The sequence below is a fragment of the Mytilus trossulus genome, chromosome 7, assembly GCF_036588685.1.
Source record: "Mytilus trossulus isolate FHL-02 chromosome 7, PNRI_Mtr1.1.1.hap1, whole genome shotgun sequence".
NCBI lineage: Eukaryota > Metazoa > Mollusca > Bivalvia > Mytilida > Mytilidae > Mytilus > Mytilus trossulus.
In genome coordinates this window covers 28016027-28043401 of record NC_086379.1, presented here as the reverse complement: position 1 = coordinate 28043401, position 27375 = coordinate 28016027, and the positions used below count along the sequence as shown (strand labels likewise).

The window sequence follows — 27375 nt, the reverse complement described above, 5'->3', positions numbered from 1 at the left end:
TAGGATGTGTACAATTGTCTATGCATAATTTATTTTACACATTACATATTTTCCACATGATACTTTGTTATACACAATGACACAATAGCTGTTCCGGTTGGAACAAATACTCGATACTCTTTTCCCCGGAAGGATCAAATACTGCAAATGATATTATAGAACATTTATTCTACTTCAAAGCTATTTTTCGTTACTTTTTCATTCGGTTTGTAACAACATTTTGAAGTGTTAAAACATAAATTTGGGAAAAAAATATCAAATATGCATCACTGACCGTAGAATTAATCATAAAATTTAGTCAATACCACAACAGTGGTCCCTGGATATCAAAGAGTAACGTTCAAATTTTGCAGCGTCTGATGGTCCTTTCCGGATTGACGTGAGACCATAATTCTCAAACTCAAAACTTGGTTTTGCGACTTGTTTTTATCTACATGAAAAGGAAATCTTGGTTTTAATAGTTCCTGTAATTGGTCATTATAGATTGGGGAAAAAAGTTCTTTTTTTATGTATCATATAGTAGAAGGAGATCTTAAGTGTAAATCTTCAAATAAAAGGAAAAAAAAACCATTACAGTGTTTCTTGTGTACAATTGGAAATTAGTATGGCGTTCATCATCACTGAACTAGTATATATTTGTTTAGGGGCCAGCCGAAGGACGCCTCCGGGTGCGGGAATTTCTCGCTACATTGAAGACCTGTTGGTGACCTTCTGCTGTTGTGTTTTTTTATTTGGTAGGGTTGTTGTCTCTTTGACACATTCCCCATTTCCATTCTCAATTTTATTATTTAAAAAAATATCATAACGAATAGTTAATCGCTATTCAGGAGAGATTAGTAAAGAGGCTAAGGGGTATACTGATTTCATCGCTATCGAATACATTTGTTGGGTGGAGTTAGGATGCACTAAATACGCCGAAAACTGTTTGTCCAAGTGCAGTCAAGCAATAATTTTGTCAAATTTTAATTGATTGCCAATCCACTAAAATTCTTAGCTTAACATATTAGAAGTGATTTTCTCCGTCGATAGAATCTTGTACTCATTTCACTTATTTATACATGTAGTTTGAGATCCATTTTATGGGCGAAACGTGCTAATCTTAATTCATTAACAGATAACTATATCAAAATGTATTAAATAATAGGACAAAACAGGTACACGTTTTATGTGGTGTATCATACAATAACAATTTAAAAGTCACAAAGAAAACATATTTTACAAGGATGAGAGACGTTTCGTAGTTATTTCATATACCTTTAAGTCATATTCACCTTGATCTTGGGTATATTTTACACTTGAATGAAAATATTTTTAAGCAAATTTAAACCCCACTTCACTACTTTTATCAAATACAATAGGAGTTGCAAAATGGATAATCACCAAATAGGAATTGTGATAAAGGACATACCGGCCTAGAGATTTATAAATACAATTGTTGACCCGACAGAAATATAAACACCATTCACATTGGATCGAACTCTAACTCTAGTGTATTGCAGTATCAAAGGGACACCGGTAGATCAATATTATGTTGTATTTGACAAATGTTTTGATGGATTACTGCATCAAATCGTCACAATAGTGAGGAATTAAGAAGGCAATGACACTAGAATGAACAATACTTGTCAAAAGTGTGGTAAACCAGTATATTTCGGTAAGTAAAAGTAGATTTTGATTAAATTTGGGTCATGTTTACTTAGGTGTGACTTTTATACGGGTGGTTAAAATCATGGATCGTGTCGGTGAAATAAAAATAATTATTTTGATATTTTTGGCATGCAATTAAATCCAGAGTAAAATACGAACTTCTGGTAGGGTGCGAAGTTTGAGTTCTACTTGTTCCGCGTTCATTTACAAGTCCAATTTAATAATTTATTTGGTTTAAATTTTATTCCATTTGCGGATTTAAACATTAGTTTGTATCAATGGAGTAGTATTTAACAATGTTTATATCAGAACTTAAAACAGGAATCTTCGCTATAAAACCTTGTCGTTTTATATCATGGGCTTTTATAAGAAAAGAACACGCAAGATATTTCTGAAAAACTATCATTTGTTTAACCCTTTTACTGTCCTTGGTCTGCTTATTCACTTTAATTTTGTTGTTCTTTCTTAAAAAGACACATTTAGAATGACATATACGGTTTTAAACATAATTGAAAGAAATATGGGTGTATACACTATAAACAAGATCCTTGAATGTTAAAATGAGCCGAGTAAATGATATGGAAACGATCATATGGTCTCGTAAAATTTCATTTGTTATTGAATAAATGATGATAGTATAATTTCGTGTACTTTTAAGGTCAACTATACATGTATCATAAATGTGAGAACGGATGCGAGTATGGGAAGTAAAAAAATATCATATACATTGGGATAGGTCTTAAACCTATTTCACATTTTCACATAAAAAAGGCAGGATATATTTTGTCAATTTTCTTCATTTCTAAATTTCCCTCTAAATCATCATTATTGTGTACAAGTTATTACACTTTTTTTGTAATCACAATGCTCGATTCTCAAAAGATGAATGTATTTTTACTGGTTTTGTTGGTATTTTTGTTGGTAATTTGTAAAATTGAGGTATATCAATCGTGTGAAAAGAATGTGCTATTGGATGTAAAATACTATCATTCAGTCATATAAGGTTAAACATATTTTCTCCATATTTACAAACAAATAAGTAGTTACAATATTTAATTACAGATGGTCACTAGAAATATTAGAATATATAGCTTTGCATTTGACTTGTCTGCCTCTCCTGCAATGTACGATTAACGATTTTCGTTTGGCAGAAACTGTCGTTCTAGATCTTTATATATATTTATCAGATCTCTCTTTCATCAAACAAATATTTAGCAAAGACATGCAGAATCATTTGTGGTCTATTTTCCTAAAACATATTCACTATTTAGCAATAAAATATAAATTAGCGTATTCTTGTCAGTTTAATGCCTTTCATGTCTCGACCTGTAGTGGTCTTAATTGATACACCAGACTGGACATGGCTTTGTTTTTTAAATATGTCATTTGTCTTCATGTTGTTTGTGTTGACATCTTACTTTGTCCATTTTCTGCAAGGATACATATACACATATACAAACTGTCATCTGTGAAATGAAAATGACTCCTTTACAAGTCACCTGTTTATTAAGTTCAAATACTTTTACCTGATGCAGTTTAGGTTGAAATTTCAGATTATAAAGTTGTTTGAGTTTGATATGACAGTTTGCCCTAAGCAAACAGATAATATCAAATCTACTAAATTGTATTTAAATTTGATTTATGTAACACCTTCTATCTTTTACACGGTGATTTTAATGAAAATGTAAATTAATTTACCCTCTGTGTGTTATCTCATATACAGTTAAATTACAGTTCTCATAAAAATTCCCTTTACGAAATTGAGACGGAAATCTCAGACTTATGAAATCCTCTGCTTGTTTTGCCGGGGGCCTTCATTATTTTCGTTATGAAACTCAAAATCTTCAATAGAGATAAAATTAAATATTGATAATAACAAATATAACAACGCTGTTCATATTTAAGTGCATATTCATTCCATTTGTACAATTTTTAATCTATATAAATACCGAATTGACATATTTTGAAATTTGAGGAGTTTCTGTTGCATAGAGATCTGTCATGAGAGAAAACATTTTGATTAGGTCGGTCGATTGATCGGCAAACATTGGAACAATCTTTATCTGTTTAATTACATATGTGAGCCAAGGCTCCGTGTTGAAGGCCGTACTTTAACCTATAATGGTTTAATTTTTGAATTGTTGTTTGGATGGAGAGTTGTCTCATTGGCACTCACACCACATCTTCCTATATCTAGTTTAGTTTGTTACCGTTATATTCTCTGGAACCGGTTGCTGAGGACATTGATGCGTCAATAATAGTCATGAATGACAAACCATGAATCAGTATGAGTGCTTATGAGTTTTCTTATGTATAATTATTTCAGTAAGACTCGTTTACTTTCTTTAAATTAAGTTTATAAACGACACGATGATTAGTTCATGTTTATCAGCCCGAAAAGACGACTCAAACTTGAACTGTTGTATAAGTGCTAGTCTTGTAAATACATGAAGTCTTATAGAACTTTACATTCATTTTTATTCAAACGGTTTCTTCAAAGTGATTTTATAGGCTATATATATAATGGTTTATAAACACAAGTTATTCTTTAGGACCCTTTATAGCTTGCTGTTCTGTGTGAACCAAGCTCGGTGTTGAAGACCGTACTTTGACCTATAATGGTTTACTTTTACAAATTGTGACTTGGATGGAGAGTTGTCTTATTGACACTCATACCACATCTCCTTTGATATTTTTACTTAGATAAACTATTTTTACAGCTGAAAGAAAAACCTCTTTAGGAAAGAACTGGCATCCGAACTGTTTACGATGTGAAGAATGTGGTAAAATACTGTCCGCTGGTCAACATGCTGAGGTAATGAACAAAAACTTTAAGTATAGTATATTAAATGTACATACGGCATTTGTTTAACCATGCCATAGAGTATGCGGGTTTTTTTTTCCTTGAAGAAGATTCTCGCTGTATTGAAGACCCACTGCTGGCCTTCTGCTGTTTTCTGCTCTTTGGTCGTGTTGTTGACTATTTGACCTTGTACCAAATCTTATCCATAAGAAGATTTGGTACCATTACCAATGAAACAACAGGTTTCACCAGAAACCAAATTACATATAATTTTGATTACTATAGGTTCCTGTGCGACATTCAACAATGAGCAAAACCTATACCGCATAGTGAACTATGAAAGTCACCATAATGACACAATGTAAAACAATAGATTCTTATATCTTTATACACTTTTACCTCCATATACATATATGATGTACGCTACGAATTATAAATTGAGTGTGCTTTTAATTTGTTTTCTCTGATTTGTGTCTGTACAGAAAATGCTATATATGTGGCATCACACGGGAATCATCTACATCAATTATTGAATTATACTTATTGATTTTAAGAAATAACAACATTACAAGTACCCACTGAGTCATCTGATTACTTGACAGTGCTATAGATAGAATATTGGAAAACACTGAATAAGTATTGCTTCAAACTTAGTGAAGAACATCACACTCATTTAAACAATCAATACCGCTATGCACATGATGCAATCTGTTTTAGAATAAGATTGCTCCGTACAGACGTCTTGTGATAACACAGAAGTGAACACACTAGTCGTTTCTTGGAGAATAACATGGGTGGATGCTACTCAAAGATTCCATTTATACTGGCTTTACGTTTCTTTCGTCAGGTGATTCCTGGTTAATAATTTTGTACTGTACTCGACACGTCTCATAGAGACACACACAAATACGAAGCTATGTATAATATTGTATAAAAAAAGACTTAATATATGTACATATATTATAGAAACATTGGTGTACCATTCAATCAAGGTTAAATACTATAAAAGTTGATTCCAAATTTTCAGTGAGTCCACCCTTTTCTCTAAAGGATCTATATATATATAACACATACATTTTTTCGAGAAATCCAATGGATACAAGTATTGTATTGCTTCAAGTTTATCATTTTCTTTATATCTATTATAATATTTGTTTTTTTTCTTTACTTCCAGCATGACAGAAAGCCGTACTGTCACAAGCCGTGCTATGCAGCATTATTTGGACCTCAGATGATGGGATATGGATACGCATCACCGGCAAACTTCAGAAAAAGTGATCAATTAGACAATATAACTGGGAGTATTTATAACGGACACGATGGAGGTTCACCAGTTATGGTTTATGAATTTGGAAATAGCAAAAACGATATAAGCATTACTCCAGTTGCTAAAAGAACTCATGTGAACAAAATAAACAGGCCAAAATCTCAGCCTCCAATGAAAATTAAAACTATTTCATCGAAAGAGTGAGTATTTTTGTTGACTAGATGTTCACATTATCTATTTTTGTTTTAAGTTTTGAAAAAACGTAGTGCATGGGACCAGAGACTTGCATACCAACTATTATTATGCATGTATATGTAAAAACTAAGTGGTATGATTGCCAATAGGACAACTTGGGCATCCATCAGAGGCCGTTGGGCGAGCCGGGATAGGTAAACAACTATAGGTCCGATACGACATTCAGCAGAATGACAAAGCAACCAACACACAATACTGAACTTGGGCCAGGCACATAAAACATGTGTGGTGAATAAACATGTTTGTACAGAGCTCTCAAATCTAAACTAGGATAAGGGTTTATCAACACATCCTTTATACAAATTGTATCATATAAATCATTTAGAAATGTTTGAAACTTCAGTTAAACAAGAAGTTCCCCCTTTCCCTCTCCCCCCCCCCCCCCCATGTACCCCATACAAATACAAAAACAAAGCGATAGATATACAAATGAAACCCTAACCGTTGAAGAAGATAAAGCAACACAATGGTAATGAAAATTGCTAGGATTAGTCCTATAATATGCCTTCGCATTATACAGGATATATATTCACTATTTAACATTTTCATGTTAATATTTTAATTTTTAATTTTTGGCACATTGATAATAAAAAAGAAAAATCATGAAAATAGCAAAATCAGAAATAGAAAATAATCAGTGCCCCCGAGTTCATAGATTATAGGACTAGAACAAGGATTTGTAAGACATCCCTGGTAGGAACAAGATTATTTCACTTTCTTTTTGATTGATAATTCATATTACTTTAAATATATTAAGTATATTTTTCTCAATGTCTTTTCTCTTTAAAAAACGATGCATACAAGTTTTCATTTTATCCACATACAATAGTACAATGGAACCTACTTCCTACATCAGCAATCCTTTGTACAACAGTCGACGGCTTCAAAGAGCAGATTTCTATATCTGCTCTTTCACAAATATTCTAAAAAATGCATAACATGTACATAGTTTTAACAAGAAATATACATAGGATAACAATCCACAAAAAAAATTAAATCACTGTTATATTTTTACTTTATTTATTTTTTCTAAGCACCATTGCAATGTAACGAAATATTACTGCAAATTTATTTCTTTTTAATTGTAAAAAAGCATGCACGCATGCAACGGCACGTAATAGTCAAAGTTGTGACTGAGTGCGGAAATATGAAGATAGATAGAAAGTGACCCTGACTGTCCCCCATTTTGCGTCCGTCAGTTTTGACGCGGACGTCGTTGAAGACACGTTATTTTTGTTCCGACATAATTTATGTGCAGTTAGAGTTATCTCCCGTTTCACACTTATTTGTGTATGCACCGGTAATGGCAAAACAGGAAACAACGAAGACGGATACTTGGTCACAATTCACGTCGTTTTGGCAGGGTTTTTATGACTCTTTGAGCAATTTATTTTATTTCCTTCTTTGGTTCATCTTTGTTCCTGATTCATCTCGCCAACAAAAGAAAATAATGAGCAAAAGACCGATGGAAAGGTGCGTTGTATTATAATTTTGGAAAGAGCCCAAACTTTGACTATAAAAGGAAAATGATGGCAGTTGAGTTAAAAAAATAAAACTCTAATTTGTTTTTTTTGCTAAAAAAAAGTCTGAAATCTTACTGAGAAATTTAACTAACGATATTCTGTCATTTTTCTCTATCCTGTGTAATTTGATGAAAACTACTCCTTTAAACTATTCAAAGGTTATACATTTAGCATCCATGTCACAGCCTTCAGCCACAGTAACCTGAAGATTTCATAATTATAGCGGAAAAATTTGGGAAATAATTTATTTGCCTGAAAATTTCATAATTATAGCGAAAATTATGAAATCTTCAGGCAACTGCTTTAGCCTATATTTAGTATTTTTATTTTTTAGAAGGTAATGTTACCATTGAATACTATTTATGAAAATACTATAATGTTTTAGTCCAGATTTTACCAAGAGGATGAATTTGATTATCATTCATCAGGTCCCAACTCTTCATGTACTAATTAATGTACAATGTACAACATGTGTACAAATTGCATGTATAAATATTGGGTCAGTGTATCAGGGGCTTTGCTTGTATTCCACCAGTACATGTAGCTGGTGGATTGTGTACAATGTATGATCACGCCAAATTCTTCTAGAATTTTGTCAGCATACCAATGTATATACATGTATGTAACTACCCTCCTAAACATGAAATCATTTGACCAATGTGCATGATGCGATACTATACTTTTACCTAGAATTCCAGAAAAAGACCTATGTTTAAGAGTAATGGGGTATGTTAATTGACTCCAGATGACCATCAAGGGATCAAAAATTCTACAGTTGTCAGATATATTGATATATGGACCATAATGTCAGTTCGTTCTGCCATCTTTTCATGAAGCAAATGCGTGAGATTTGACCGAAATTGAAAACATCAAAAAGAAAAAATAATACATCAAAGGAAAATGTCACAAAAAAAGCATGAACATGCGTGAGTCTCGCACATTTTGGATGCATGGACAATAACCAACATAGTTCAGAGTTTTTCTGAAGAATATTATGGATTACGGTATGCCTGGTTTTTAGCTAGCTTAACCTCCCACTTGTATAAAATTTGTTTTTTCCTATTTCTGTTTGATTGACCAAATTGAGTGAGTAACCACGCTAAATGCATGAGACTTTAAAAGCAGCCCTGATATGTACTTTAGATCTTTGATAAACAGATTTGTCACATGTACATTTAACCAAAAGAGTATCAGACATGCTTAATTTTCTAGTACAACTTTTACTGTTTTTCATCTGCTTGTCCCGGTATCTAAGTAGCACATGATTTAAGTTAGTCTTGATGCACTTACAAATATGATTAAACAAATATATACATGCATTGGACCTATTTAGATGATGTAAAGCCATTTGTTATTCAATTCAGTATTAAAAATACCAATGTTAAGATCAGACCAGTTAATTGCTTTTTATAAAAAAACAAGGGATATTACAATTTATCAAGTTTTTGAAGAAAACAATATCTTGAAAGTGATGAAATAAAGATGGTTGCAATTTCTTGCATATTTAATTATTTGGTCCTGCTTGCCTCTGATTACATGGATTATGTAAATGCATCTAGTTGAGCTAATAAAATATTAAGCTTGAAATCTGATAATTAATCATCTGGATCATGATTATATATTTTAGTTCACCAATGCAAGTATGTTATGATTGAAATTATATCCCAATGGTCTTACCCAAATTAATATAGTGTCCTAATATTTATGACAAGTTCAGAGACTTTTTTTTTTAATTTTAAAACTTTCAACCTGAAAAATATCTCGGAGAGATTATTCTGTGTTTTCAATTGAAACTCTGGAAAAACCCAATAGTTTTGTACAGTCAGATATTTTAAGAATAAAAGAAACATATTTATATTTATTATACATGTACAATGTATTTTATATGGCAGAAATTGAATCAGGGAGAAAATAATACAATATTAATCTTGGTTTAAATGGAACCAGTTTTTTTTATGTTCACTGTAAACAAATTATTATATGAGTGACAGTGAAGAACATATCGAGTACCTTGAATGTTTGTTGGGTAACAGGACATGATTTTTATTTTCACTCAATCATCCGTTAGCACAGTTCTTACTTTAAACATTTATATACTTGCTTCCGGGGATTGTAGCATTTTTATGCACCATTTATGGGCCTTATGTTTTCTGGTCTGTGCATCGGTCCGTTCGTCCTGCTTCAGGTTAAAGTTTTTGGTCGAGGTAGTTTTTGATGAAGTTGAAGTTCAATCAACTTGAAACTTAGTATACATTTTCCCTATGATATGATAATTGTAAAGCCAAATTAGAGATTTTCCCCCATTTTAATGGTCCATTAAACATATAAAATAATAGTGCGGATGGAGCATCCTTGTACTGAGGACACATTCTTGTTTTTTAATGATTGAAATTTCTTCTACTAGTGGTGCCAGCAGGATATTGCAAAGACCATGAGACATTGTCATAATTATAAATAAGCTTGTTTCAAAATTTTTGAAATATTCAAAATACTACAGAATTTATCCCAGGATTAGAAGTCAACCTGTATTCACCAACACCTTTCAGAGTTTTATTTTCTGAAATGCTTTTCAACTTAAAACTTTATTTGGCATGTTTGACTTTTTGATTCTTATGTCACTGATGAGTCTATTATAGGGCCTAAACTAATATATTGTTTTTTCCCCCAATCCCAACCAGGCCAAGCCAGGTATGGGTAGGTAGGTAGGGAAATAATTTTATTTTTTCCTAAAGGCTAGAACAATCTCGGTAGATCCAGCAAGCCTGCAAATTGGAAATGAATAAAATAATATTTGACTTAGTTTTGACAATAAAATTTTGTGAGTAGGACTGTTTTTGCAGGGTCGGTCGGGATTGGGGGAAACAAACAATATTTTATTTTAGGCCTAGACCAAACAGGCATCTTGCATACAAAATTTTAATCCTCGTTTCTATAATGAGTTTATTGTTTTAAAATATTAAGGCGTAACAAAAAATTGACTACATTGTTTTATGATGAAACTAGGATATTTTTTTACTATCGGCAGAGCTATGAAAGCAGAAGAGTGAGCTATCTTTAGACCAATACTTCCTTGATAAACAATAAATAGTAAAGTGAGATTCATGTATGAAAGTCTTAATTCTATGGACAGGGAAATTATCACAATGTTTTATTTTCTTATATCAATCTAAATGCAAAATGAAACAACAACATTAACTTACAAATACAACCAATATAATTTGATTATTTTGCATACTGGTATACCGTATATACATGTATATATACATCACTGAAGAGACATTTATTGTCGACATCCGGATTTGGTGTACACAAATTTGTATGCACCTCATGTTTTGTTAAAATTTACTTTTAACTTTTTTGTTCTTTTTGTTTGTGCTGTATTTAAACCCTTCTACAACAAAATTTGTTTAACATGCACATGTATAAAAATTAGATCCTTCTACAACAAAATTTGTTTAACATGCACAAGTATAAAAATTGCATTTTTTATCCAAAGCAATCATAGGTTTGAACTTAGTTTTCATATTAGACTTGTATATATATATATATTTTCACTGGTTCAGACGTACTTATAAATATAATTATTTCTGTGACTGTATCTTACATTAATTTGAAGGATTCTTTACTTTAGATAATTTAGCTGATCTTTAAAAATAACATCTTCATGCCTTATATATCATGTACTGTAGTACAACGCTAGATTAAAACTGAAGTTGAAAGGTAACACCCGGCCACCGAAAGCTTCATTTTATGAAACCCAAGTGGTTGTGTGGTCTAGCGCACCAGTTACTGTGCAGGCGATTTAGTGTCACAATATCTCAGTAGCAATGGGTTCAAATCCTGGAAAAAAATTTGCAAAATCAAATTTACAGATCTAACATTCATTGTCATTGTCTAGCATTGTCAGCCTCAAGGTTGATGTTTAGACAAGTTATATATTTATAAATAGTTATATAATTATATAAGCTGCATATATATATATATATATATATACAACTCGTCTAAACATCAACCCAACAATGTTAGATCTGTAAATTTGCTTTCGCAAATTTTTGGTTCTTCCCTCGCCGGGATTATATACATGCAGCTTTTATAATTGCAAGCCAAAAAAACATATTAAATGTTCATATGGAAAATTAATTTTATTGAAATATTTTTTTGCTCCAACTGTAGCAGAGGGGGGCATTAAATTTTACCCTTGTCTGTTTGTATTTACGTACATCCTAAAATTGCTTTCCTTTCTCTAACTTAAGTTTGCCTCAACCAAATGTAATGAAACTTATACACAATGCTTATTACCACAAAATACAGACCAAGTGCGAATCTTGGTGGCATCACTTTTACGTTTCTAGAGTTATGGCCCTTTACAAATTGAAAAACATGTTGAATAATTACTCTCTAAATTAAGTTTGTCTCAACTAAATGTTATGCAAAGTTATTACAATGCTTGTTTGTACAAATCTCAAATCATGAACAAATTAGGTTAGCATCACTTTTATAGTTCTTGAGTTATATTCCTTTATAACATTATATGAAAGCTGGGACATCATCATTGACTCATTGTCCATGATTTGTGTCCCATTAACACATTCCCCATTTATTCTGGTAAGGTATGCTATATCTTGTGAAGCCAGCATATGAAAAGTCATTTTCTTTAAAGGAACAGGCATCTCTCACACTATTTCCATAAATCTAAGGTTAAAACATCAAATACTAATTACTTCCATTGCATTTTGCAATAACTCAGGGGTATACCATTAACTTTCCACTTAAAAATGAAATAATATTACATTTTTTATATAATACAAGCATCTGTTAATCAAAAATGCTGGAGAGCTGTTTTGATTACCTTCTACTCGTCAAAAATATCGGCAAATATTTGGTTAATTCATTATCTCATAATCCTCTCTTGTAAGTGTTTATTCAGTAACCTCGTGTACATAACATCAATGTTGATAAAAACACCTATTTCTAGGGCATACCTGCTGTGTCCAATAGGAAATCAAAGCTAAATATTTAAAAATAAACTGAGTTATTTGTATATCTTCAAATATTTGAAGTTTGATATTGGTTTATTGGTTCATATCCTTTGAAAAGAAACATTTTAAATGCTATGATGGCATTTAATTCTGACTTATAGAAATTAAACTGTAATAATTGTAATAGACAAGTTATAGAATATGGTTTAAATACATGTATTGAAGTAATAATAAGTTCAAGGGTGTGTTCTTAGCTCGTTCGTAGAAATTTTTTTCATGATGAGTTTTTTTTTTGATGATGTTTGTTCTTGCTGATGGGTGATTATGAAATTTTAACATTATACTCCTTGGGGCTTAGCAAAGATTTTAAATTATTTTTATTTTTTTGTCTCACTTTATATTGCAGATTGCTTCTGCAGATTGCAACAATAATTTTTATGGTCTATTACTTCCTGTTTTGTGTAAAGAAATGCATTTGATTTATTGATTTTAGATTTTTACAAGAATCATAAAAAAGATATCGCTTTAAAATTAAATTTAGAATTTTTTTTTTTCATTTAACTTTTTATAAAATACTGACAATGCTATAAAACTTGTTGCATTTCAAGCAAACAGCACTTCTTGCATAAAAGATAGAATCAATCAATAATTATAATAATATCCAATATGCTGTGCAGCTATTCTTCAATCAGTTCCTTGCTTTTGTGATTAGTTCCCAATCTGTTGGATCAGTATTACAGCTTATGACCTGTGCAATACACATCACAGATATTTTTGACAAGTTCTTGTTCTATTATTGGAAATTGATTAGGTCATTGATAAGACCTGTGGTGGTCTATATACACGGAAAGATAAAAAAACATCCTTTGAACATGCAATTCACCTGTTTGACGAAGGCTAAATTTTCATAATCTATATGCATAATCAAATGAATGAGATCATGAACTGTAGACCTGCGGTATTAAAAGGCCATTAAAGACAATCGAGGAAATAATTATAAAAGCATTTACCGGTATAATGCAAATTTTTGTGTGAAATACCTATGGTTTAATCGTCACAGGAATGTTTCGTTTCCTAGGTGGAGTTTCAGTTTGGAAATGAATTAAGCAATATCATATTCTTCCTGGATCGTAAGAATGAGAAATGTGTATAATTTCACCTTGTAGTGTGTTTCATATTCAGAAAAGAAATATTGTGTTTTGTGTGTTGTGACAATAGTAATGATGGATAGGATTGATATACCAGATGAATCCATTTTAGATGTAGAAAAGTAAGTAAGAAAACACATCATTATCGTTGAAGGTTAATGAAAAGCAAACCAACCCATCATGCAATGTCATGTTTACTCTTGTTTGTTTACATAATTAAGTGTGTGGTTAGGCGTTTTAACAATTATTATATGGACCTTGTATACATCATTAACTTTTAAGTTATTTTGATACAAACAAGATAAGTGTTTCACTAGGAAAAGAATTGACTATTCTATATTTATTTTATAATTTTTTTTGCAAGTGACATCAGCTAATTTGGTTTGGCTAAGGGAGGGTCTGAACATTGTTACATGCTGAACAAGAGCGTTAAATACTGAGGTCAGGTGCAATTTTAAGGGGGTAGACCTTGGTCCAGGGAGATAACTCTTTAATTCAGTGATGCGTTTGTAATAGTCAAATTTTATTTATGTATTTTAAGCATTTACCTGAAACAGATTGAAAATAATCTATGTATCCTAGAAGCTTAGAACGTATTTATGAAAATGGCTGACACAAACGTACTGATGATTTTAAGAGTTATTTCCCTTAACTAGGTCTACCACCTTAAGGGGTGTTACAGTGGGCGTGTATCAGATACAATTCCTCTAAAACAAAGTTATTGCATAAAAACTTTTAAAATTTCTTTTTTCTTAAGGAAAGGCTGGTGTTGGGGGTGCCATATTTCATTCCAAAAGAAATAACTTATTTTGCAAATTAAAAAAAAATCAAATGGTATTTTTTTTACCACCTGCCAAAATTAGGGGTTTCCTGCCTAATATATATAGATCTTACATAGTTTACCTGATTCTAAACACTTCTAGTAAACACTAAATGATCTTATAAATTTGCTGTTTTTGTAAACAAAAATGCATTTGATCATGGTCATTTCCTTTTCAAAATTCTTTTTATCTTTCCTCCAATGTCTCTTACAAGGCAGGTGCTATACTGCTCACTAGTATTTTATGCTGAAGGGTATTAGTAATGATAGGTGTTAATCTACCACATTATCTTTGTGGTCAGCTGTTTAGATGATGGATTACACAAAAACAACAATTGTTTATCATTGATGATGGAGTGGTTTGTACCTGGTTATTACCTGGTCTGGAATGCAATTTACACTACATGTAGCTATAGGGATAAGCTGACATTTATGTGGAAAAAATACCAGTATATAAAATAAGGGCAATTAAGGTGGAATTGCTGCCCATAAGTTAAAAACATGGCTTATGAATTTGCTTTTTCGGGAAGGACCTATCCCAATTTTCTAAGATTGCTTTCCTCGTACATATATGCAAACAGAGCAAAAATAAATTGAATGCCACTTCAATTTGGTAACACTTGAAACTTTGTTGAAAAATGTAAATAAACAGCAAAGGAAAATATAATGAAATTGAACGTACACTTAATTCAGACTTAAGGCTTGTACACCAGGAGTTAGACAAACACTATGGACACTTGTTTATCAATGAGGATAAACTGTTGACTTTTTGTGGTTAATTTCTGTTAAATGGCTATTGCATCATTGACGATTGTCGCACCTGTCTTTTTATTCATATGTAAATGTCTACATGAAAAGATATTAGTTACAAATTGAAGATTCTCTGCATGTCATGTCTGTTTAACCTAAATTGAGATTTTGACTAAAGAATTACAACTGCCTTCAGCATTATTTTTAACTATACAAAATGTAGGTACTAGAAATTATAAGTAAATTAGGATAGAATCTTCAAATATAACAAGTCATGGCTTATCGCCTTTGGCAAGTCATGAACTGTCATCTTTTAAGCATCTCTTCATTTAATTACATGTGAATGTTATCGTAACTTTCATGAACAACGTCATGTTTACTTTCCATGGATTGTTAAATACTTAGACTAACTTTGTGTATTGAAATGGAAGGGTAAAATGAATATAAAAGGTTGAATCGTTTTAGGGTAGATGTTATAAAGATAGTCTATTGTAAAAGTCTAAAAGATATAACAATTAGATTACCCAGAAATCTATTTAACAAGAAATAGGAGTTACAAGTAATAAAAAAAAAGAGAATGAAGGATTGTATTCACAAAGAACTTGTCATGGGTGGATCAAAAGGGGGGGGGGGGGGGGATTTGGTTGATTATATTCACTGAAGTGTGACTGGAGAACCCCCCCCCCCCCTCTTAGGTCAGTCAGCCCTTACAAAAAGTTTTGGATCCGCCACTGCTTGTATTAAATTTATAATCAATAGAAATCTTTTATTACTGGCACATCTTTGGAGTTTTTTTTCGTAGTTGATAGCATTTCTTTGGCAATCTCCACATGCATCCTACTTGGACTAGGGGGAATTTTAGAGCTTGGCATTATAAAGACATTTCTGCTTTTTTATATTGGTGAGTTGCTGTTTCTGGATATTAACTCCACATCTTCCCTTTATATTGATCATGGATCTTCTCCTGTTGGTACAGAAAAGACTTATTTTCTCTTCTGTAAAATCAGTTTGTTTTTCGCTATGGTATTATAAATTGTTTTTGTAATCATGTAAAGGTTTTTAAACCTGACAGCTTTGTACTCTACAAATCTACATTATAATTTGTCTAGCTGTTATTTCTGTTACTGAATTTGGATCAGACAAGGATATTGATTTTTCTGTGTCAAATCTTTCAGAAATTTGGATGACAATTTAACCACACAATCAATATTGAATTTCCAGTTAGACTGACATAAATTTTGTCTTAAAGGCTTTGTATTCATTGAAAAAAGTATTGTAAATTTTAAATCTAGCCTTGGATGTTTAAGATTATATTGCACCTCCTATTTTCAAGTATAGAGTTTAAATTTCATGTTTATGAATATGAATACTTATATACTTCCTTATCACTGTTATAGGTGTATCTGTAATTTGGTCCACATTTTAAAACTTACGATAAGAACCATGTATATTAGCATATATATATATTATATTAGAATTGAATTATCAAATTCTACTCAATTATTTTGGGTCATAATGAAAAATAAGAAAATGAGTTCCAGCATAAATTTTATGATATCACCAATATTTACATCAAAGTTATTCCCTTATGGTTTTAAACATCAGAGTAAGAGTCCACAACCTACTTCCATCCCTATCAACAAGAATTTCTGATAGATGAGGAGTTTTTGATTGCAAATTTGCAGAAGATACATGATGCTTTCATGCTCAAAGAGGTTTCCGATCTCAATGTACCTGTTTGGTGGACACAATGTCAATACATTTGTATTTGACTTAAATTACATGTGATATAATTATGTGACAACAAAGTTATCTGATAATGAAAAGAGTTACTCATTGTTCTGATTGAATCTAGAAGGAAAATTGTCTTCTTTTAAATCATATATCATAATACTATCTTCTCTTTTTCAGACAGGAAGTTTTGAACAAGATAAAAACATACAATGAATACTACCAAGAAAAAGGAAAGAAAAGACAATCTGTGTCAGCTTCTACTGTAAGTTTACAAAATGACAATGGGTCGATGACAGCTTCTACTGTAATTTTACCAAAATTCCATATATGTCAAGTTCTACTGTAAGTCAACAAGAATACAATCTGTGTCAGATTCTACTTTAAGTTTACAAAAAGACAATTTGAATCAGCTTCAACCATAAGTTTACAAATGACAATCAGTTAGCTTTTACTGTAAGTAAAAAAAAAGACAATCTGTGTCAACTTTTACTGTATTTTAACAAAAAGACAATCTCAGCTTTAACTGTAAGTCCACAAAAAGACAATCAGTATCAACTTTTACTGATAGCCAACAAAAAGACAATCAGTGTAATCTTTTACTGTAAGTCAACAAAAAGACAATCAGTGTCAGCTTTTACTGTAAGTCAACAAAAGACAATATGTGTCAGCTTTTACTGTAAGTCAACAAAAGACAATCTCTGTAAGCTTTTACTGTAGGTCAACAAAAGACAATCTGTGTTAGCGTTTACTGTAGGTTAACAAAAAGACAATCAGTGTCAGTTTTTACTATAAGTCAACAAAAAGACAGTCAGTGTCAGTTATTACTGTAAGTCAACAAAAAGACAATCTGTGTCAGCTTTTACTGTCAGTTAGCAAAAAGGCAATCTATATCAGCTTTTACTGTAAATAAAAAAAAATACAATCAGTGTCAACTTTTACTGTAATTAAAAAAATTACAATCAGTGTCAGCTTTTACTGTAAGTTTAAAAAAAAAACATGATTGATTTACATATTTTGTCAGAAACCGTGTCAAGTATTTATTGAATAATATAAGAAATGCTTATTATTTTTTTGTTACTTATTAAACATTGCATATTAATTATGATTGATATTTTTTTGTTATTTATTGATCCTAATTTAAATATGTGACAGAAATTCTGACAAGGTGTTTTTAGTTAACACATGTTAGTTATGTAGTATATTTTCTTGTTAAAAGTATTACCAATGAAAAATTATATCTGTTCATATCATATAATTATCTCTATTCTGAATAAGTAAAATATAAATATATGTTTGAAATATCTGAGTTGTTATTTGCATTGAAACTATATAAATATATGAAAATCAATAGTGTTTAACTGAGGTGTCCCTTTCATATTGTGTCCTTTTATCTTTCATGTTTGTTTAAATGTACTTTGTATGCTTCTTAGTAGGTTCCCTTTCCATACCTTAAAATACAAAACAAATTTCTAGTATGGGGCAGAATTCTGACAACATTGCTATCCACAATAGTTAACATATCTGTTTAGGTTTCATTTGAAATACTAAATTCTGCAGGAATAAGGTTAACTGATGCTAGAAACTTCTAATCAAATTACATGTATATCCTTTTAAAACTGTAGAAAGAAAAGAGAGATCCCAGTAAACTGCTTTTAATAAAATATTTGTTAAAAATGATTTAATTTTGTAGTTTACATGTACTTGTAAGAATGTTCAAGCCAGAACCAAAGATGCTATAATCTTTTTGTTCTTACCACATAAATGAGTGGTTACTTATACTAGTCTTAGTTGTTTTAAGAATACTACTTGGTTTCCAATAACTGAACCCAATTAGGGAATTGACTTTCCTGAGATCATATTTAAGGAGTAAAAAATATCATATTAATCAGTTTCATTAATTATATAGTTCTCAATAGAACTGTTTGTATGTTTTATATGGTCTTTGAATAGTATAATGTATAGCAACATAAGACAGGATTACATCCAGTCTACTCTCCAAATCAAGCATATATATTTAGGCTCAATATCAGAATAAATTTAGTCAAATTTGATACTAATTTTGTGTAGATTTTCAAAAACTTCTTTTGAATAGTCATATTTATAAAAATTCCTTTTGATAAATTATGTAATCACTGTACGTTTTATTCATATTTTCAAATTGACAAAACACAATATTGCAGCATTAAAATATTTATTAGAAATGTTCTTCTGTATGTGATATTATATACAGTAATATATTTGTAATTTCAGGACAACAATAACCTAGTCATAAGAGGTCCCGTGACCATTCTATGGGGAGTTAAGAAACCAATCAGATTCCAGCATTGTGATGATGTACCCCCAGAGCGCCCAACTGTCAATCATAGACACAGCTTCATGCCAGGATCTGAAGTTAAAATTCCCTCCGATATGAAGGTTTGTGTCATAATTGACAATAATTACAGGGATAGCAGAGAGTAATTGTATTATCTAGGCTCTAGCTGCTTAGTGGCATAGGTGATAATGGATTTAAACAAAATACACTATACTATGAGATGTAAAAGTGCAATATAGAAGTTGTAATAAGGAGGGTGGTAACAAATTAATATGGCATGATAATTCACTATACAGTGAAACCTGTTTAAACTGAACCTTTTCGGGACTGAAGATTTTGTTCGGTTTTGGCCGATGTTCGGTTTTATCAGGTTCACAACGCCAATAATTTGATATTACATATGACGGTGCTTACGAATATGTTTGGTTTAGACAGATTTCGGTTTATACAGGATTCGGTTAATTCAGGTTTCACTGTACTAAGTATTATTATTTTTCATTGGATACCAATTATCGTTGATTTTATGATGAAACATGAACCATATCTTTAAGTGTTCAAGAAATTACAAATTTCCTAATGCCTTGTATGCAGACATGTCCAAAACACAAAATATAAAAGTATACATGAAAAGATTGTATTTCTTCAATCAAGGAAAATTGACACCCACAAAAATATGAAAACTTTACAAATTTAAATGATATTAATGCATTTATACAGCATACATCAATGATGTATTGATATAATGGAGAGGTAAAAGATACCAAAAGGACATTCACACTCATAATTCGAAAATAACCTCACAACATCATTGCAAAAAAAACGAAAACAGACCAATCAACAGTACAAAAACAACTCTTAGAAAACTTCAGACAAAGCAACAAGAAGATAGAGGAAACTGTTTGATTTACACAAATAAAAGTCTTTGTGCACCAAAAAGTGTAACATTCATTGAATGATACAATAGAACATGCATTTTAAGGATAAAATTTTATTCTGTTATCAGGCAATCAGAGAGTCTACTAGTTCACCTTTGCGTAAAATTACAATTGATGACAGTATGGTACAGTCCCCCACAGAAATAGAGGGAGTTACCTTGCGACGGAGACCAGTCAAAAAGTTCAATACAGTAGCATACAGAGGTGATAAAAGACCAGAAAAATGGAAACGAGCATCAATAAATGGTCATATATACAGTTATGAAGTAAGTAAAAAATCTGACTGTAAAACAGATATTTAAACTATTTAAAGCCATTTAAGGATGTACTTAGGTGATCTAAGGTAAAATTAGATAAATCAAGAATTCAAAATTTATACTTTAAGTTGGAATAGTATTATTTTAGGATCAAAATAAGCTAAAAATATTGATAGGTCATGGAGCTCCTTTTAGAGATACATTATATTTGATTGATAAAAAATGGCGGGAAAAGGCTGACTATTTGCATTGGTCTTATTTGGGTGTCAAGTCAAAATAAAAAAAATCAAGAATCTGCGTAAATTTTGTCAAATGACCTTTCATGATCTATAATTAGTCTTATGTTAAAAAATAAATAGGTGTTATGGGGCAAAATATTTTACCTAGATTCCTATGGAAAAACACCAAGGAGTCCGAACATTTGACACTTACTCCAAAACCTCACCTAAGTACGGAATATTTGAAGTCCATGACAAATTTTATTAGGCAAGGGGCCACATATTTCTTCTTTGTTCAAAGTAAGTCAATACAAAACACATTTGTCCAGCTGATGACTCTTTGTGCCCATTTCTTGTGTGAAAAAATCTTGCTTGGTTGGTTAAAAAAAACCAAGTTTTTTTTGAAAGAATGATTTGTAAAATGCTGGTCTTAACAATGTTTAAGATTTGTTTTGAACCTCTGAATATTGTCAGCAAATGAGTTTTTAGCTTTCATATTAATTTCGGTGGCGTCAACAAAGTATTAGTTGGTGATTAGGTCTAGTTTATGGTGAACCACAAGCGGTAGGTCAATCACATTAGATATGCAGTTGTATAAGCATTGGCACATCTCATTTCCATGGAGATTATTTGGCCCTGTCCCCTTAGTCGGGGTCTATTGACTTCAAAACCTTTGCTTATTTTACATGTATTAATTTGTGATTAGGTCAGTTTATGGGAAACCACAAGTGGTAGGTCAATGATATTTGGTATGTAGTTGTGTAAGCATCGACATATCTCATTTTTAGCTTTGTCCCCTTAATTATGGTCTATTGACTTTGAACATTTTGCTTATTTTACATGTATTAGTTTGTGATTAGGTTAGTTTATAGGGAACTACAAGTGGTAGGTCAATGATATTTGGTATGTAGTCGTGTAAGCATCTTCATATCTCATTTCCATGGAGATCATTTTGCTCTGCCCCTTTAGTCATGGTCTATTGACTTTGAAAATTTTTCTGAGTTATCATGTATTAGTTTGTGATTAGGTCAATTGAAGGGGAACCATTAGTGGTAAGCCAATGTTAATTGGTATTCAGTTGTATAAGAATAAGAAGAATAAGAATATTTTATTTCCAATTATAGGGCCCTATAAAGAGCTTTCATGACATTACATACAAGTACATATGATATTGTATAAGCATTGATTGGCACATCTCATTTCCATGGAGAATATTTGGACTCACCCTCAGTCATTATAAGTCTAATGACTTGAAACTTATCTTAGTTTACATGATTTAGTTTGTGATTAGATCAGTTTAAGATGAACTGCTAATGTTAAGTCAACGATATTTGGTATGCACATTTATTGGCATTTACAAGTATTGTTTCCATGAAGATTATATAGCCCCACCCCTTCTTATTGACTTTGAAACTTTTCTATACTTTACTAGTTAATGTTTGTATTTAGATTTGGGAATGACTTATTATAAGTCAATAGTCATGATGGTATTTGATATGCAGTTGTATAAGCATTGGCACATCTCATTTACATGGAGATTGTTTAGCCATGTAACTCAGTCATGGTTCATTGATTCTGAAATTTGTGTAAGATGTTAAAGTATTGATATTTTGATTTCAACATTTGCATAATCAAAATTACAAAAAGGCGAGACATATCTCAGTTTATGTGAAAAGAGTGGCTGTATTAGTGGGATGATCTCAACCAATGTTATAGCTAGAGCTACACACATATACACACATACACAATTATGCATTAGTGGGAGGATCTCAACCAATGTTATAGCTAGAGCTGCACACATACACACGTATGCATAATGCTGATTTTGCTTATAGGAAGCTGATATAAAGCAGGTAGAAATAAAATGTTTGTTGAGAGTTTTGCGTTTGAGAAATTTGTTTATTAAATGTTTTGTTTTGTTTTGTTTTTCTTTGAGATTGAGTTCAACATTTTGTAGACAAATAAGGTTTATTAGCAATTATATAAAGAAGATATCACATACATTTAAAAAAGAAGATGTGGTATGATTGCCAATGAGACAACTATCCACAAAAGACCAAAATGACACTGAAATTAACAACTAAAGGTCACCATACGGCCTTCAACAATGACATGTATGATACTGTCATATATCAAATTGATCACCTGTCAAAAAAGGGGCCCTAGTAAGAGACATTTTACATTAACTATAGAATAAGTTTAAAGAAAATGCTACATCCAAAAGTAGATTGGCAAACATTTCCCAAATAAAAAAAAATGATTCATTTTACATTAACCTTAGAATAAGTTTAAAGAAACTGTCATATCTATACATGGCTTGTAAGACAACAACAAACAATTAGAAGAGTAGAAAGACTGTATAAGATCATGTTCGAGGCTGCAGGGATTACTGTTAATCAATTCATCTTTTAATTCTGTTTGCTGTTATAATTATTGAAATGATTGACAAGTGTGTTTTTCCTTACTGTAATGTGCTGTTTTCATGACATGTTTAATAACCTCAGATGTTTTAAGTTTACATCTAACTGTCTTTAATATTTTCAATTCTAATATTTTCTTCTATTTTTATCTTAAATAAGATGACTTCTGTTGTTTTAAATTACTGAGAGAAAAAAATTTGGTGTTCCATTTATTCATGTAGAGTATGTAAATTTGCCTATCAGCATTTTTAAAGTGTGTAATCTTTGTAAGAAAATTGCATCAATCTTCAGACATATTAAATAATATGAAATTGTTCAAAGTAGGAGCCCTATTACAAGCCACATCATTCTTATCGAGTTCAATTCCAAACAAAAAATGTGTAGCTAAAAATTATTACCAACAGACTACTGTAAGACTTGTTCTATATTTAGAATTGTTCTATTTTTAGACTTGTGTGTTTACCCCTAGTCTGGGCAGTAGTACAAGTGTGACTGTTGACAGTACAGCAACTACACCTGAAGTTATCAAAGCACTGCTGGATAAATTTAAGGTATGTATAGAAATGAATTACGATACAGGTATTCCTCTGACAATTTTTTTCCTTGAAAATGTAAATTCTTAAAAAGTAAATATGATTTATTATAATAAATAAACTTTTGAATCTCTGTCAGACCCATAGAAACTTTACAAGCCTTTTTAAAAGTTCCAAGCTAAAAACAACTCTCAAAATTTTTCGGGACTGATATAAAAGAGGGACGAAAGATACCAGAGGGACAGTCAAACTCATAAATCAAAAATAAACTGACAACACCATGGCTAAAAATGAAAAAGACAAACAAGCAATAGTACACATGACACAACCTAGAAAACTAAAGAATAAACAACATGAACCCCACCAAAAACTAGGGGTAATCTCAGGTGCTCAGGAAGGGTAAGCAGATCCTGCTCCACATGTGGCACCCGTCCTGTTGCTTATGTGATAAGTAATCCGGTAAATAGTCTTAATTTGGTATGTCACATTCATGAAAGGGAAGGGGATTGTAGTAACGACGTAAAGAACATATTATTTACAGAACATTAATCTTTTTTTCAGGTTGAAAATTCACCAAATGAATATGCTTTGTATATAGTAGATGAAGAAAATAGTAAGTGTTTCTTTACTTTTGTTCTATTAACTTTTTTATATGGGTTTATAAAACATATTTCACTGGTCTTAATAAACATCAGTCACCATTACAAACAAAATTCGCATCAAAAGTTTCATTAGCATATTTTCCAACAGAAAGCTGTGTCAGCCTTAAATTGATCACATCACAACTCCACTTTCATGTGTCACAATATGTATATCAAAGACAAAACTGGGCTTAAACAAAAACTATCTTTAAAAAAGATATCCGACGTAGTTACAAATTGTTTTGTGAATATTCCGATTATATTCAAATAAGTGATTTTATTGTATAGCAATATAATATTTCCCACAGAACGTAACCAAAAGTTAGCGTGCAATAAATTCTAATATTGCACTAGTGCAATAAATCTTCAAATTCGTGACGTCATCAACGGTCAAATCTTAGTTTAAACCAATTTTTACTTTCAAATATTATATTGCTATACAATAAAAGGGTTATTGCATGAATATTGGGGAATAATGTCCCTCGTAGAACATATATTGCACTCGCAAGCTTGTGCAATATAAAATTCTACTCGGGACAATATTCCCCAATATTCATGCAATAACCCTATATTACCATTTAAATAACGTTTTCTCTGTTTGTGTTCAGTATTCTCGATCCTTGTATCTTTCTGTTTACATTCACCAAAACCCCACAAAAATCTAACAACTATAGATGCATTCTAAAAGTCATGTACGTTTGTACAACAAAGTTTACACTAAAAATTATATAATTGTCCCGAAATAAACAGCTGTCATGGATGTAAAGAGCTATTGGAGAAACAAATATTTTAATAAAATTATAAATCTTTGTAAGATCTAGTTCAAATATTTATAGTTTTTCATTTGCTTTCCATCACGATGTAATTAACAAGACGTGTTTCAAACACAACCAAATCACCCACCATGACAGCATTTTGTCCAATCACAGAAAGGATTTCCAAGCATGCGTATTCTGTTGCCAAAGTTAAGCGTCCTTAAGTTCAAAGGGCACAAACCGAAACTATACCGACTACGTTGGAAAAAGATCCCAAGAGAAACACACTGTACATGACAGTACAATAGGTATTTTTAAAGAATTGTGTATATTGTATGTTTTAAAGTTTTTGTAAATGACTTTTATTTCAATGACATTCATAAGGAAACAGTTGTGGTCCATGCAGAAAAGTAACTCCACAACTATTTTAGAAAAAAATATTTGGTTAATTAACTTTTTTGAAAATCCTTTATACATATTTATTATCAAATTTTAGGTGAGAGAATACTCAGGGATAAAGACTGTCCATTGTTAGAAAGAATTAAATTAGGGCCGGACGAGGTATCGGGTGCCAAGTTATTATTACGTGATCGTGTGGAGAGGAAACAGTCATTACTTGACACACCTATATTTGAAGTGTCACCGGCAGAGGAAGAAGTATCAAAAGGGCAGGAAGATTTTGTAAAATTACCAGATGAGGTAATTAAGCTGATTGTTTAACTTTAAGATAATATTTTTACTTCAGACTTTAAAAATACTGTAGATTTTTGTTGATATCATGGGTACAGGTGAACTGCAAAATTAAATGATCAAAGAAGGATAAATTTTATATAGGCTTTTATGGAGACTATTGAAAAAACATGAATGGAATGTCCAAGAACATACAAGTTTTCTTTAATCTATAAAAAATTGGTACCAACAAAAATAAATGAATCCACAGTAATTAATGTCAGTATGCAGATTTCAAGCAATTGAAAATTTGAACAGATCTTAGTAAATAGACTACACAATCTACAAATTACTGTCTGTTTTTTCATTGAGCTAATGGATTTGGTTGTCTTACTGAGAACTTACTGGCAAAAATGTAAAATGAACAATACATTTGTAAGGGATGGCTGTATGTTTGAAGTCAAAGTTTGAAATTTGATGGTTTTAAAGATTAGTTTCTGCTTAAAAAAGAAACATATGAATAGTTAGTTATTGTTATAAAAAATTGTGATAGTTAAGAGCAATTTTCTGTAATCACCAAAATATTAAAACTGTTTTTATGATACAGTTGAGGTGTTTTTATCCTCTATATTTGTAAATGTTATTATTAAATTCTGTTGATTCTTGAACCACAAAGCTACAATACATTGTGCCCATATTTTCCTTTACAGATAGAAACATTAATAGCTTTACCTGAACCAGTGCTAAGAGGCATTTTATCAAAGTTTAAACAAGATGAAGATGATGATGTCCATCAGTTGAAATCAAGGTAATTTTCATATAATGTAAAATAATATAAAAAAACATTAGAACTAATATCAATCACAAATTAAGAATGGCAGTATACTTCCATGAAACAGCAACTTAAAAACAAGTAAATGAAGAATGTTTCTGAATGTCCCACTCAAGCTTGTATCGCATTGGCCATTTAGTTTCTGGAAATAAAATATTTGGTATGGTAACAAAATGTATAAAATTAACAATTAATTTCATTTGTAGATGGTATTCTATTATTCTTTTGCAAGCAAAGATAATTTTATGCTTCTGTTTACATAAACAGAACCTTGGAATTTTTATTTGAAAATTGAATCCCATTATAAGTTCTAAGCATAAGGTTACAGCCCTATCTATACATTGTTGTTTTTCACCTGTATAATCTACATGATCAAATTTATCTTTATTGTAGATTTGAATTAGCAAAGAGGAGACTCAAAGAAGAAATGAAAAAGCTATCTGAGAAAACGTGAAGTAAAATATTTTAAATAACAGTAAGGCATAGAACTTATATGCAGTAACAAGTTGTGCTACCAGAAAAGAAAATAGAATAAGCTTTAGTGCCATGGTATTATTGAATAGTTGTTCTGAACATGATGTTAACTTAAATCAACATTTGACATGCTCATAATGATTTGAAACTGGATGTATCCAATATTTCACCAGTATTAGGAATTCTGTTGAACTGCTGTTACCTTGCAAGTGCACAATCTTCCTATAATCCAGTGCTGGGGTGTCAAATAATGGTTACATCGACATGTAAAAGCTTATTAATATGTATATACATCATAAGATCAACTGTTTAAATATACAATCAATATACAATGTGTATTTCTTCCATTATTTCTATATACAAATAATTTAACAGAATATTTCTTCCATCACCTATATATA

General features: G+C 31.1%; 1 protein-coding gene across 2 annotated transcripts; it reads left to right on the top strand.

The window, feature by feature from the left end:
* The first annotated feature begins 1194 nt into the window (after positions 1 to 1194).
* LOC134724869 (ras association domain-containing protein 2-like) lies at positions 1195 to 27375 on the top strand. 2 transcript variants are annotated; one of them, XM_063588177.1, is made up of 11 exons: positions 1195 to 1654; positions 4368 to 4462; positions 5625 to 5917; positions 17104 to 17188; positions 19177 to 19341; positions 20244 to 20441; positions 23520 to 23621; positions 24165 to 24216; positions 25496 to 25698; positions 26379 to 26476; positions 26894 to 27375. In XM_063588177.1, the coding sequence occupies exons 1-11, from the start codon at positions 1612 to 1614 to the stop codon at positions 26952 to 26954; spliced, it is 1395 nt and encodes a 464-aa protein (XP_063444247.1). In that variant the 5' UTR covers positions 1195 to 1611; the 3' UTR covers positions 26955 to 27375. The 2 variants fall into 2 exon arrangements, with proteins under 2 accessions (XP_063444247.1, XP_063444248.1); XM_063588178.1 differs by lacking the exons at positions 1195 to 1654; positions 4368 to 4462; positions 5625 to 5917 and adding an exon at positions 7249 to 7445 and having other exon boundaries at positions 26894 to 27373.

Coding starts and splice junctions, on each gene's coding strand:
- LOC134724869 (XM_063588177.1), top strand. CDS start 1,612: ATGAACAATACTTGTCAAAAGTGTGGTAAACCAGTATATTTCG. Junction 24,217..25,495: donor TATAGTAGATGAAGAAAATA/GTAAGTGTTTCT, acceptor ATCAAATTTTAG/GTGAGAGAATACTCAGGGAT. Junction 25,699..26,378: donor TTGTAAAATTACCAGATGAG/GTAATTAAGCTG, acceptor TTTCCTTTACAG/ATAGAAACATTAATAGCTTT.